General features: G+C 34.1%; 1 protein-coding gene across 1 annotated transcript in view; it reads left to right on the top strand.

The window, feature by feature from the left end:
- The window catches only part of LEKR1 (leucine, glutamate and lysine rich 1), a 186,642-nt gene that overhangs the window by 63,725 nt on the left and 107,368 nt on the right, over positions 1-15,549 (top strand). Inside the window, exon 4 of the mRNA XM_059391702.1 lies at positions 8,264-8,383. Coding sequence (XP_059247685.1) covers positions 8,264-8,383 — 120 coding nt within the window. The remainder of the gene's footprint in view (positions 1-8,263; positions 8,384-15,549) is intronic.

Below are 15,549 nucleotides of genomic sequence, written 5' to 3'. Positions count from 1 at the left end.
GCAGTCCAATGCAAGGTACCATTCTCTCACATCACTGGAAGAGCGTGGAGAGAGACAGAGACGGGGGAAGAGGAGAGGGGAAGGAATGAATATGAATTTGTGATTTCAAAGTCAAGACAACAGCTTCTTATAGTTAGACTTTTGAGACCTCTACCTTTTAGCAAAGGTAAATATTCCTGATCCTTACCTCAATAGGGAAATCACCCTTTAGAAGGAGCCAAACTATTAAGGAATACATTTGTTATCAATATACTGAAAATACATTGATAATGTATACAATAATGACTGGGATAAAATTACCTCAAAAAAGGATATATTTTAGTAACTAAGCCAGAACTCTTGTAAGAAGATGTAAATAGGTATCATAGTAATTCTATAAAGGAAAGCAATAGGATATTACTTAAAAGGAAATTATGTGTTGTATTCATAAATAATTTTCTTTTATTTATTTTTAAAAAGATTTTATTTATTAGAGAACACAAGTGAGCTCAAAAGTGGTGGGGGAGGAGAGGAAGAAGGAAAGAATCTCCAGTGGACTCTGTGCCAAGCACATAGCCCAATTCAGGGCTTGGTCTCAATGACCCTGAGATTGTGGCCTGAGCCAGTATCAAGAATCAGACGCTAAGCCAACTGAGCCAACCAGATGCCCCATAAATAATTTTGTTTTAAATATTGCTACTATCCTATGCGCTTTGATGTTAGTGATATTTTTGGTCCTGGGCTTTCTCCAAGTGATGTTTTTGAAGTTCCCATTCTCCTGATAATATGTAAAGAAGTTTGGTTTCTGTGTTAAGAGTTTCACAAAATGCTTAGTGACTTTTCTGAGTAAAATGAGAATTCTTTCTGGTTTAATTGAGCCCTAAATGATTATCTACCCATATACTTGGGCTCCCCATCCCACATTCCCTACTTTCTTGAAAAGGAATTTAATTTTCTGGATGCATTTAGGCAGTGGTTAATTCCAGAGGAGCAGTTACAAAAGCCACTTTTTGTAATTGGCAGTTAGTTGCATGTCCATTTCTCAGATGCATTTCTTTAAACCTTATTTCCCAAAAACTCTTGAAGTACCATATTTTTGTTATTTTCTTTGTTGTAGTTCTAATTTTCCCTTTGATAACTGGATGCGTTGCCTGTCAGATCTTGGTGGGATATAATCCTGAAAATCCCCCACCTCATTTCTTTAGACCCCGAGCTTCCACCTGTCATCTTAGATTGCTGCAAAACCAGTTTGAGAGAATGACTAAAAATAAAGGAATCCTTAGATCCAGGAGCTTGACATAAAAGAATGTAGGTTACAGGTGGTAAAATCCCCAATGATGTGATTAGCTTTCTTGTTGTGTTTTCTAAAGTGTTTGATTACAGAGTGGAGGGTAGTTTAAAGGGTGTTTTTAAAGTATTTTCCTTTAGAATATTTTCATTATGAGTGATTTTAATAGATGATCCAAATGGAAATAGAGACTTTAATACCTTTCCCAAGTTTGTTTAACAACTCCGTGATACTCACAAAACTCATTTTAGTCAAGTTAGCTAAGGGAAAAGCTGGGAAATAGATAAGGGTAATAAATGTGGTGTTCTCGTGGGCGCATGGGCAAGAGGTTTATAATACAGGTCTCTAAATTCCAGCACCGGGCTCTCTACACTAGAACATGCTGTTAGTCCCTACTGTTTGGAACACCCTCTCACTAGACAGCAACATGTCCTCACATCAACATAGTATTCAACTTTAATGCAGAATTACGGCTGTTAGAGGAAAAATGTGTGCTTGCACAGTACATACTTTGTTACAATATTATGTGAATTGTTTATTTCATAAAGTTGATATATGCAGTAAAAGCAAACATTACTGCTTTTCCAGGCATGACAGTTTAAGCCATATCAGTTTAATTTTGAAAGAATTGAGGCTAATTTACATAGCCAGAACAGAGTGAAGTAATGTGGCCTAACTTCTTAGGGAGTATTGTTAGAGGGCCTGAGATGCTATTTATATGTAACATTCATTTGGGGAACATATTAAAAGAAGTAAACTTGGAAAGTGCTGTAATGTGTATTTTTTTTTTTAATTCTAGAAAGGAAAATATTTTGTAAAAATGCAAGCTTAGAATTCTTTTCTGGGTAAATCTAAATAGTTGGAGTGGGCTTTAATTAAGGAATGTTTTAATACAAATGTCATTTAATCCAACAGTATATTAACTTTAATTTTCCTCTAATATTTCTGGATTTTTCTACATTTATCAATCTTGGTAGGCTTATATACACATAATAAGCTATCTAGATGTTTATTTAAATTCTATTTTATCTTTCTAAGTTTTTATTGAAGTACAATATAGAGACAAATGCATAAATACACCTGTACAGCTAACTTAAATTTCACAAAGTGAATTTCCCACATAATCAGTACTCAGATCATGAAACAAAAGCTTTCTTTACCTCTTTTACTGTTACCCACCCAAAGGAATTTAGTGTCTTGATTTATAACACCATAGATTAATTTTGCCTTTCTTTAAAACTTATGTAAATGGAATTATATAGTATACATTCTTTTGTCTACTTTCCTTCACTCACATTATGTTTCTGAGATGCATCTATGTTGTACTGGGTAGCTGCAGATCATTCCTGTTGCTGTTCAGTTTCCTATGGTATGAATATACCACAGTGGATTCATCTGGTCTGCTGTGAATGGGTATGTGGGCTGTTTTTGATTCAGTGCTATTATAATCACTGGCGCTGTGAGCATTCAAGGGCATGTCTTTGGTGAATGGATGAGCACATTTCTGTTGGGTATGTATTAGGTGTGGAAATTCTGGATTATGGCCTTATACATATGGCCGGGTTTATGGATCTAACTATGTATTTGAAGTAGTTGTATTAATTTACATTCCCACTAAAGGTGTTTGAAAGCTTTTATTGATCTCTGAATTACAGCTTTTCTTTTTCCTCCATAATTAGTATTGGTATTTTTTCCATGCCAGGACATAGAGATCTACTTTATTCTTTTTTCTTTTTTTATATAGTATTACATATATATTACATATAGGTTAGTTAGTATTCCTCTAGTATTGACCATGAGATTTGTTTTTTTTTATTTTGCTATTAAAAATATTGTATAACCTCCAAAATTTAAAATACACCCACCTTTTTACACAATTTGTACTACAGATATGTTTGACATGTACAGATTATTCATTGCATATGCATGTGTGTTGTTTTTTTACTTTTTATTTTGAAATAATTTTGATTTGTGGAAGATTGAAAAAATAGTACAAAGAGTTTCCATGTGCCCAGCTTCCCCTAATGTTAATACCTTACATAACTATGGTACAACTATAAAAACTAGGAAATTAATATTGATACAATACTATTAACTTACCTACTGGCTTCATTTGATTGTATCTGTTTTGCCACTACCATCTCTTTCTCCAGTCTGGGATTCGATCTGGAATCACACATTGCATTTAGAGCTCATACTGTTTCAGGCATCTTTGGTCTCTGACGGTTCCTTAATCTTTGCTTTTTGTGACCCAAGGCTTTTCAAAGAGTGCTTTTCAGTTATTTTGTAGAATGTCCCTTAATTTGGATTTGTCTGATATTTACTCATAATTATATTGAGATTATTGATTTTTGGCAAGAATACCACAGAAGCAATGTGTATATCATATAGAATGTATATGCTGTCAGTATGTCTTCCTACAGATGATGTTAACCTTCATCACTTGGATAAGGTGGTATTTGCCAGGTTCCTCCAGTGTAGAATTATTATTTTTCCCTTTGCAATCAACAGATATCTTGGAGTAAATACTTCCCTTATTCCTTCTATATTTATTAATTAGAATTTCTTTGTGAGGGACAGGCTTTTCCTTCTCTTCCATTTATTTATCTGTTCAGTTACTTATTAGTATCAGTATGGAATCATTTATTTTGTAGGTTATACTCAAATACTATATTTATTTTGTTTCTAAATTCTTGCTATACAGGTGGTACCTGTATCCTATCTTTCTTGAGCTCTTCCTTACTTTCTGGCACCACAAAATGTTCTAGGCTTTCCTTAGATCTTTTTTGCCCCAACAGATTCTGGAATCAACCAATTCTTTAAGATGCCTTGGTTTCTTTTATTGGAAAATGGTATTTAGAAACCAAGATGTGAAAATTGGGTGTGCTTATTTCTGGGGTACCTTGCTCTGAGGATTGAGTTTTTTTTTGTCATTTATACATTTCTCTTGGATCATGACATTCAGAATACCCATTCATTTTTTAAAAATAAATGAATTTAAGACTATACATTTTTCTCTGCATACTTTGGTATATCATGTTTCCATTATTTATTTCCACATAGTTATTATTATTATTTTGTCTTTGGCCCAGTGTTTATTAGATGTATGTTTTAAGTTTCAATGTATATAGATTTTTAATTGGCTTTTTGCTGTAAATGTTTTGTGTAATTTTACTGTAAGCAATGAGTGTGCATATATAATTTTTTTTAAGAACATACTAAAATTTTAATTGTGGCTTGTTACATGGTCACTTTTTGTGATTTTACCATGTGTTTGAAAGAATGATTATTAGATATAACCTCCAATTAAATCAATACATCATTTGTTAATTGTGTTATTCAAATCCTCAATATCTTTTCTATTTTTCATATCATTGTAACCATTCAATTTCTGTGAGAAATGTGTTAATACCTTCCATTATGATTAATAATTTGTTCTCACTGAGTTTTTAACAGATATTTCTTTATGTTGTAGAGCCATGTTTAGGGTATGTAAAAGTTCATGATTATTATTTTTCATGGTAGATTAGGATTTTTATCAAAACTAAAGGGTTCTACTTACTGTGTTGCTAGTTATAAATATTAATGTATATCTTTTATCATTTTTAAAGCATCTGGTCTGGTATATATTTTTCTAACTTTTATTTTCTACATTTCTGTTAATTATTATTATTTTTTATATGTGACTCCTGAAAACAACATGTGGCTGATTTTTTTCTCTTAGTATGCCAAAAGAAATACTTGTTAGGGTACAAAATGAGACTGAAAAATAGGAAAATTTATTAAAAATATTTTAAAAGTGCATTTAGGCTTGCAGAACCTCTCTCCAACTCTTCCTCCCCAAAGGCTTTTAATCACCTTGTCCTGACTCTGGCAGATGCCATAGGTACTATCAAAACAGCTAATTCCTCACATGGTCTCCCGCAGTTGAAGCCCATCGTTTAATAATTCCAATGCACACCACAGAAACTTAAGACATTTCAGTGCCTCATTTGTTAGGTTTTTAAAGAGAAAATAGTATAATAAATGTCCATTAATACAGATTCAAAAATTACCACAATTTTTGTCATTTGTGTTTCATCTGTCCCTTTTTTCTGCTGCTAAAGTAATTTAAGGAAAACCCAAGATGGCATGCTATTTTCATTTCTATTTACTTCAGTGTGATGTGCCATTTTCTTATATAACAACAGTATCATTATCCCCAAATTAGCAATAGTTTTGCTGTATTTTCTAATTCTCAGTTCATAATCAATTTCCTTAATATTTTTTAAAAACTAGTTTATTTGTTTGAATCTAGTTCTATAGAAGGTCTGCATGTCACTTTTGTTGCTTCTCTCTCTCTCTCTTTTTTAAAGATTTTATTTATTTATTTGACAGAGGCACAGTGAGAGAGGGAACACAAGCAAGGGGAGTGGGAGAGGGAGAAGCAGGCTTCCTGCTGGGCAGGGAGCTTGATGCAGGGCTCAGTCCCAGAATCCTGGGATCATGACCTGAGCCAGATGAGGCAGATGCTTAAGGACTGAGTTACCCAGGCACCCTTGTTGCTTCTCTTTTATCTAGAAAAGCCACTTTCCCCCCTTTTCTCCCTTCGTCATTATTAACTTGTAGGAACTGGACCAATTGTCTTCATTTGTAAATATAAATAGACAACAAAGGATCTCCAGACTGTAAGGGAGGCTTCAAATGTGAAAGACAAAAAACAAAGCAAGGAAAAAATTTAAAAACGCAGAGAAAACAGAAGTAATGCAGTAAATTTTAAAACACAGTAAACTGATATCAAAATTATCATCAAAGAGTAAGAGAAGAAATTGTTTCCATGAAATAAGAACAAGAGGTAATTAAAAAGGGGACCTTTTGGAGAATAAGAAAGAATTCCTGATAATTAGAATATGATAGCAGAAATTAAAAATTTTATAGACAGAATGGAAGATCACAGAACTAAAGCAAAATGTCAAAATAGTAAGATGGCAAGAAAATTTAAGAAAATTAGATCTCTCCAGATGGTTCCACATCCAAATAGAAAGATGTTCCAGAAAGGAAACAGAAAATGAAGGGGAAGGAATCATTCTCCCTAGGATAAAGTTCCTGGAACTAAACATCAGTTTCCAAAACAAATACTCATGAAGTGTCCAGCACAGAGGACAGAATACTGACATGATAATATATTTTGATGAAATTTAAGAATACTAAGTGAAAAGAGAAAAATTTCAAAGCTTCAGAATCAGGGCAGGGGCAGAGTAGGGAGAACCTACCATGTATCATGCAAAGAAGTAGGAATTAAAATGGCATCAGACTTTGGAAAACAGCACCAGAAGTAAGGAAACAGAGGACAGTGCCCTAATTTTCGCATGAAGAATATTTTTCTCATCTATGATTCTATATTCAGCTAAACTGTCCAATCTGATATATAGTAAAAACATTTTCAGATATTGACATTCTCAAATTTACCTCTCATGCACAAAATGCTTCTGGAGGATTTATTCCACCAAAAGGAGTACATCACAGAGGAGGAAGATTTTAGAGCCAGGATACAGAAGATTTGACATGAAAGAGCTGAGGACAGTTCCTGAAATGACAAGAAAAGGAAGTCCCAGGATGATAATTGTTACAGTCAATTGAGAGAATACCCAGATTGGAGGAGAATAGAGAGCTCTGGGAAGGATGTTTCCTAGAAAAGAAATGATATGGAAGAGTTTTCTGCTGTGTCTGAAGGTGTTGAGAGAGAATTACACCTCTGTCAGATTTAGAAGATATATCAGTAATAGGTACACAGAAAACTAAGAAGAAAAGGAAATGTTTTTTTTAATCCAGGGATAATAAAAAGTTGTGCAAGAAAAGAAATGTGATCATATCATAACATAGGGCTCACTAGTGAAGAATAATGTAAATACTAAATTAAAAATTTGATTTAAGTAAACTAGGAGGGTGAGACGAGGAAGACGATGTGTTTGTATGTGTATATAAGAGTATTGGTATGTGTAGAAGGATCAGTTCCTACTAGGATTGTGATAGAAACTGCTAGCTACCTACCCTAACATCATTGTTCCTTCTTCCTTAGTAAGAGAACTGTGGATATATCTGCTCTACTTGAAATAGGTATGGTCAAGTGTCTAATATCTAGGTTCAGCAGAAGTAATTGGTGATACTTCCAAAAAGTCTCCTTAAAACAGAGTGAGCTATTATTCTCATCTTGCTGCTGGTCTGGAATGGGAAAGGAGTTGTTGGGGTTTCTGCCATGGTCAATGAAAATAACACACACCAAAGACGGTAGACCAGAGAGTTGGAAGGATCCTGGGGCTCTGATGACTCTATAAAGCTATTATTATCAGCATTGGATTGGCTAACAATATATTTGTTTTATGCAATATAATGTACTCTTGTATATTTAAGCTATTATATTTATGTCTCAGTTATCAGTAGCAGTATCAGATCCTAGCTGATTTGTAATTTACTAGGTAATACTGAAATATTAAGGAATAAGAATATAAGCATGTTATTTAATAATATAGAAAGAAATGCTAGAGAAATCAGGGAAAAAAGTTGAAAGTTGTTTTGGGCAGTGAGAATTGAGGTCAAGGCAAATGATTACTGTTTTTTCTTTAGATTTTTTAGTAATATTTGACATTTGAAATTGTATACATGTATTACTTTTAATAAAAATTAAATTAATATTTGTTTAGTTATATTTTAATTAGTAATTGAAGTGAAAATACATATTCATTGAAAAATTTGAACAATACAGAAGATACAGAGTAAAAATTATGCCTTCCTTCAGTGTTCTTTGCCTTTCCTCTGCCCATCAGTTCCACTCTTCTCTCCAGGGTTAATGGCATTTAATATGTTCTCTTCATACTTTTCCTGTACATTCATTTAGCATATATAAATATGTGTATAGCTTTTTAACATTTATTTTTATTAAAAGTATATTTAAATTTAATAAAATTCTCAGGAAGGAATATTTATGCTGTAATGGGTGTTGTTTGTTTATATTTTTAGAATTCAAGATGTGAGCATGCAGTTAAAAAGTCAGCAAAATGAATTTCAGAGAATACAGAAAGAATTTAATCATTTGCAACATGAATTAAAAATTAAGCAGAGACAATCACAAGTACTCAGGTAAGATTATCTGTAAAGAATGGAAAATGATAAGGATTGAAAAGGTACTTTTAATACTAACTTGATAAACATTCAAACAGATTTTTAGTAATACAGTTTCTGTATTCTGCGTGGTTGAAAAAAAGGAAACAACTTCACCTGGGGTTTTTTTGGCTATTATCTCAACTGAAGAGTTTTAGCAGGCCAACACCTTGCTTTTATTGTGCAGTAACATTTAGAATGAAAGCACAATAACTAATTCATTTTTCTCTTTCTCTTGACCAGTATTTCTTGGTGTATTCAATTCCCTGCCTGATAGTCTAGTGATACAAAAAGTAATAGAAGAATAGGATAACTTTAGAAAAAACCATTTATTTATTTGAGAGAGTAAACGTGTACATGCTTGTGTGAGTGGGGGAGGAGCAGAAGGAATCTTCAAATGGACTCCTTGCTGAGTGTGGAGCCCAGCTAGGGGCTCATCTCAGCACCCAAAGATGAGGACCTGAACCGAAAGCAAATGTTTGATGCTTAACCAATTGAGCCACCCAGGCACCCCTAGAATAGGGTAACTTTCTAAATGATAGTAATTTAGATCTTCTAAATTTCAAAATCTCTAACATAAATGTTGTTCATTCTGTTTTCATATAATCTTTGGAGGGCTTATAATATCTAAACCCCATGTTCTAAATAAATTAGGAAGTTCATTTTCTTTTAAAAAAATGGAATTGGGGGCGCCTGGGTGGCTCAGTGGGTTAAGCCTCTGCCTTCCGCTCAGGTCATGATCCCAGGGTCCTGGGATCGAGCCCCACATCGGGCTCTCTGCTCTGCAGGGAGCCCGCTTCCTCCTCTCTCTCTGCCTGCCTCTCTGCCTACTTGTGATCTCTGTCTGTCAAATAAATAAATAAAATCTTTAAAAAAAAATTGGAATTGAATATATTGAGAATATCAGAAACAATGATTCTTTTCAAAATTGAGTAACAGCTCTTAGAAAAGGGAAATAAGTTAAGTGAACTTTATAAATAGACAGTTTCTGGGTTACTAAAAATATGTTGAATGAATATTTTGAATGTTAGTTCCCTTTCTTTTCTTTTCCAATCTACTAGTTGTTGCTGGAAACATTGTTCCATTAAAAAAATTACCTGGGCTAATAATTTTTTAATATACTATCTGGTGATCACCTGCCTCAACTACCTTTCATAAATGCCTTGCACGTAATGATGCTCAGCAAATACTTTTTGAATCAATGATTCTACTCATAAAACAGATGATCGTTTTTGTCATCAGAAATCTTTTCTGCCCTGTCCTAGAAATCTGGTATTGAACCAGCAGGCGATTCCAGTTCTTCACTTTAGTCAGGCCAACCAGTATTCAAACTTAGCTCTTCTAATATCTCTGGCTCAGATCTGCTAAGGAAGTCCCATTTATTTTATCCATTAATGCCATAGTGGGTGGTAAGATGGACTAAATTTAAAGGTTAGGCCAGAACTAGATTAAACAATTAATGCTGCTTCAAAATATTAAGATTTTACATGTGATTTTGTAGCATTTTATTTTTTTGATTTTTTTTGATTTTGTAGCATTTTAAACTCTTGAAAAAATAGGTGTATTTGTTACTTTTATTGTGTTTTAATTTTTATCATTTTGAGTTATACTTTTAACTGCTTATTTTCTTTAAAAATTTTCAATAGATATGTGACTTTGTTTATTTTTAGCTAAAAGATTACAAATTGGGAGTCTGGGGTCTGACTTACATAAAAACATAGCATTTACTAAAAATCAATTTTGGAAGTAACCGTTTAACTAAACACTTAGTACAAATAAAAGTTTATGATATACAAATAGAAATGATTACTGGTTTTATTCCTTACTAGTAGGTACATTGCGTAGAAACAGGCAGTCTGGTGAAAATAAAATCAAAATTTATGAGGTCAGTGATTTTGTTGCATTACTAAAAGCTAATTTTAAAGTTGTATATCTTAAAAATATCTACTAGAATACAGAAGAAAAGGAGCTTATCATCTCTCTAAACATGGCAAAGAAAAGAAGCATGAGACTTAGGCACTCAGATATAAGCATTTTATTTGTGGAGCCCAAAAGGTACTTCCTCTCTCTGTCTCTCACTCTCTCTCTCTCTTTTAAAGATTGTATTTAGTTATTTGTCAGAGAGGTAACAGAGAGAGAGAGCACAAGTAGGGGGAGTGACAGGGTGGGGGAGAAGCAGTACTCCCTGCTGAGCCAGGAGCCAGATGTGGGACTGTATCCCAATGACTTGAATCAAGGGCATATACTTAACCAACTGAGTCACACAGGCTTCCCAAAAGAAACTTAACAATAGAACATTGAACTATGTCCTTGAGTCGCATTGCTCTTTTAAAATTATTCTGTCATTTACTTAATTGCAATTGGGCCTTAATCACCTAGCCTCCAGAAAAATGTTCTTCATGCTCTGTTTTTCCTGACATCATTTCCAACCTTCCTTATGCAAGGAGGTGATCAGGTGTGGTCTGCCTCAACTGGCTCAGCACATCTGCTATTCAGAATAGAGTGCCTTTGAGAGTGGAAATTAAGTTTAGAAGGTCTGTAAAATGGATACTAAAAAGTAGTATGGAATATAAGTATGCTTTACTTTACATAAATCTGTATATATCCAGTATTCCAAATCAATCCATATTTGAAATATTTTAGGAAGTATTTATTTTTAGAGGATTCCTATTGTGAATCTTTCATAGATTGTTTGAAATATAAAGTACTTTTTTTTTTTTTTTTTAAGAGTCAGGATAGGGGTAGAGTAGAGAGAGAATCTTAAGCAGGCTTCCTACCCAGCATCCCAGCATGGAGCCCAGTGCAGGGCTTGATCTCACAACCCTGAGATCATGACCTGAGCCAAAAGCAAGGGTTGGATATTTAAGTGACTGTGTCACCCAAATGCCCCCTTACTTTTGTGATTTGTCCATCTAGACTGTCATCTGGCTTTATTTTGTTTTGTAGTCTCAATCCCATAGTTTATCATATCACATCTTATTTTAAACAGTTTCGTTGATATACAATTACTTACTACAAAATTCATTCATGTTAAGAGCACAATGTAATGATTTTTACATTGTAAGACCTACTAAGTTGTGCAACCTTTACCACATCCAATATTGGAACAATTGAGTCATTCCCAAGATTCTCATTCCATTTGCACTCAATCTCTGTTCTCACCACCCATCCTAACAATCACTAATCTTCTTTCTGTTTCTATAGATTTGCATTTTTCTGGACATTTTTGGATATATGGAATCAGACAACATGGTCTGATTCTACTTTTGGTTTGTTTATTTTATTATTATTATTATTATTATTTAGATTCCACATGCAAGTGAAATCATATGTTATTTGACTTTCTTGGTTTGATGTACTTCACTTGGCATAATGCCCTCCAGGTCCATCCAGGTCCCTCCAGGTTGTTGCAAATGGCATGATATCAACCTTTTATATGACTGCATAACATTCCATTGTTGAGAGGTACTTTATCTTCCTTATTTATTCATCTGTCAATAGACATTTAGGTTGCTTCCATATCTTGGTTATTGTAAATAATGCTACAGTAAATGTTAGTGTACATATATCTTTTGAATTAGCACATGTCAAGGCTCATTTATAATTTTCTTTTTCTTTAGGTAAATATACAGTAGTGGAAATATTGGATCACAAGATGTTTCTATTTTTAGTTTTTTGAGGAACCTCCATACTATTCTCTACAGTGGCTGTACCAGTTTACATTCCTACCAATAAGGGATGAGGGTTCCTTTTTTTCCACATATTGCTATTTGTTATTTCACGTCTTTTTGATACTAGCCATTCTGACAGATGATATCTCATTGTGGTTTGTATTTGCATTTCCTTGATAACCAGTAATGCTGAGCATTTCTTCATGTGTTTGTTGGCCATGAAGTTCTTCTTGAGAATGATGTTTGTTCAGGTCCATTGTCCATTTTTAATGAGTTTGGTTTTTTGTTTTTGTTCTTGGTTTTTGGTTTTGAATTGTATAAGTTCTTTATATATTTTGGGTATTAATCCCTTATCAGATGTAGCATTTGCAAAATCTTCTTTCATTCAGTAGGTTGTCTTTTTCTTTTATTTATGGTTTCTTTCACTGTGCAGAGCTTTTAATTTTGATGTAGTCCCAATAGTCCATTTTTGCCTATGTCAGACACATTACTGCCTGTGCTCTCTTCTAGGATTTTTGTGGTTTCAGGTTTCATATTAGGTCTTTACTCCATTTTGAGTTTGTTTTTTGTGTGGTGTTAGAAAGTGGTCCAGTTTCATTCTTCTGCATGTAACTCTCCAGTTTTCCCTGGACGTCTCCCCCGGCCCTGTTGCATATTCTTGCCTTCTTTGTCATGGATTAATTGGCCAAATAATTGTGGGTTAATTTCTGGGCTTTCTGTTCTATTGCAGTTATCTATGTATCTATTTTTGTGCCAGTACCATACTGTTCTAATTATTGCAGCTTTGTAATGTATCTTGAAACCTGTGTTTGTAGTGTCTCCAGCTTTGTTTTTCTCCCTTAATATTGATTTGTCTATTTGGGGTCTTTTTTATGGCTCTATGCAAATTCCATATTTCTCACTTTAAATGGAAAGCTAGAAATGGTTAAGCTTAGTGAGGAAGGCATGTCAAAAACCATGATATGCCCAACAATAGCCAAGTTATGGAAAGAGTCCAAATGTCTGTCCACTGATGAATGAATAAAGAAGGTGTACATATGTGTGTGTGTGTGTGCGCACGTGTGTGTGTATAATGGAATATTACTCAGCCATCAGAAAGATTGAAATCTTGGGTGCCTGGGTGGCTCAGTGGGTTGATGCCTCTGCCTTTGGCCCAGGTCATGTTCCCAGGGTCCTGGGATTGAGCCCCACATCGGGCTTTCTGCTCAATGGAGAGCCTGCTTCCTCCTCTTCCTCTCTCTCTCTCTCTCTGCCTGCCTTTCTGCCTACTTGTGATCTCTGGCTGTCAAGCATATAAATAAAATCTTAAAAAAAATGAAATCTTGCCATTTGCAATGATGTGGGTGGTGGAGCTAGAGTGTATTATGCTAAGTGAAATAAGTCAGTCACAGATAGACAAATACCATATGGTCTCAATCACGTGTGGAATTTAAGAAACAAAACAGATAAACATAGGGGAAAGGGGAAAAAAAGGTGGCGGTCGGGGCAGAAGCAAACCATAAGAGACTCTTTCCTTTTTGTTTTTAAAGATTTTATATGGAAGTGATGAATCACTAAATTCTACAACTGAAACCAATTTTACCATGTATGTTAACTAACTAGAATTTAAATAAAAACTTGAAATCAGGAAACAAACAAACAGCCAAGATATGCCAAAAGCTAGGCCTCTTGTGCCAAACAGTTATCCAAGTTGTGGATGCAAAAAAAAAAAAAAAAAAAGCTCTTGATGGAAATTAAAAGTGTTACTCCAGTGAACACATGAGTGATAAGGAAGCAACAAAACAGTCTTAATGCTGATATGGAGAAAGTTTTAGTGGTCTGGATAGAATATCAAATCAGTCCCAACCGTTTCTTAAGCCAAAGGCCCATCCAGAGCAGGGCCCTAACTCTTCAGTACTATCTGTGAAGGCTGGTAAAGGCATGAAGTTCTAGAAGAAAAGTTTGAAGCTAGCAGACGTTGGTTCATGATGTTTAAGAAAAGAAGCTATCTCTATAATATAAAAGAGCAAGATGAAGCCGCAAGTGCTGATGTCCAAGCTCTACAGCAAATTTGCAGAAGATCTAGCTAAGAAAAATAATGAAGGTGGCTACACTAAACAACAGATTTTCAATACAGAAAAAAACAGCCTTCTATTGGGAAAAGATGTCACCTAGGACTTTTTTAGCTAGAGAGAAGTCAAGGCCTGCTTTTAAAGCTTCAAAAAAAAAAAAAAAAAGCTGACTCTCTTGTAAGGGGCTAATGCAGCTGGTGATTTTAAGTTGAAGCCAATGCTCATTTATAATTTTGAAAATTCAAGAGCCCTTAAGAAGTATGCTTAATGTTGAATCTACTCTGCTTGTACTCTAGAAATGGAACAACAAAGCCTAGATGAAATTATATACATATATATACATATTTGTATATATACATATTATATACATATTTGTATTATATGCAAATTATTTGTATTTGCATTATATACATATTTATACACATATTGTATTATATACAAATATGTATTATATACAAATATGTATATACTATGGTTTACTAAATATTTTAAGCCTATTGTTGATACTTTATGGCTCAGAAAAAAATATTCCTTTCAAAATATGACTGCTCATTGACAATGCACCCAGTCATCTAAGAGTGCTAATGGACGTGTACAATTAGATTAATGTTTTCATGCCATCCATTCTGGAGCCCATGGATCAAGGAGTAATTTTGACTTTTAAGTCTTATTACTTAAGAAATACATTTTGTAAGGCTCGGGCTGCCATAGATTGTGATTGCTTTGATGGGTTTGGGAAAAATAAACTGAAAATTTTCAGGGGAAAGATTAAGATGCCATTAAGAACATTTGCGATTCATGGGAAGAGGTCAAAATATAAACATGAACAGGAGTTTACAAGAAGTTGATACTAAACTTCATGGATGACTTTGAGGAGTTCAGGACTTCAGAAAGAAGTAACTGGTGTGCTGGAAAAAGCAAGAGAACTAGAGTTAGAAGTGGAACCTAAATATAAGACTGAATCGCTATAATCTCAAGATAAAACTTTAGTAGATGAGTTGCTTCATATGCATGAGCAAAGAAACTGGCTTCTTGGGTTGGAAACTACTCTTGGTGAAGATGCTTGGAAGATTGTTGAAATGACAAAAAAGATTTAGAATATTATATAAAATTAGTTGCTAAAATGATGGGCATGATTTGAGGGGATTGACTCAAATTTTGAAAGAAGTTCTACTGTGGGTAAAATGCTATCAAACAGCATTGCGTGCTACAGAGAAATCATTTGTGAAAAGAAGGGTCAATTGGCATGGCAGACTTCATTGCTGTTTTATTTTATGTCCTCTTTAGCATATTAAAGTCCTTTTGGAAAACTTCCTTTTTACTTACCTCCTCCAACTCCCAAATGTATAATCAGTCATCCTCAAAACCCCACAGCAGCACCTCTTTTTGCCTACTGGTCCTGTCCCCATGCTTTAATAAATCA

Source organism: Mustela nigripes, chromosome 2 (genome assembly GCF_022355385.1).
Source record: "Mustela nigripes isolate SB6536 chromosome 2, MUSNIG.SB6536, whole genome shotgun sequence".
Classification (NCBI taxonomy): domain Eukaryota; kingdom Metazoa; phylum Chordata; class Mammalia; order Carnivora; family Mustelidae; genus Mustela; species Mustela nigripes.
The sequence above is the reverse complement of the archived record's forward strand: the minus strand, read 5'-3'. Positions and strand labels throughout refer to the sequence as shown.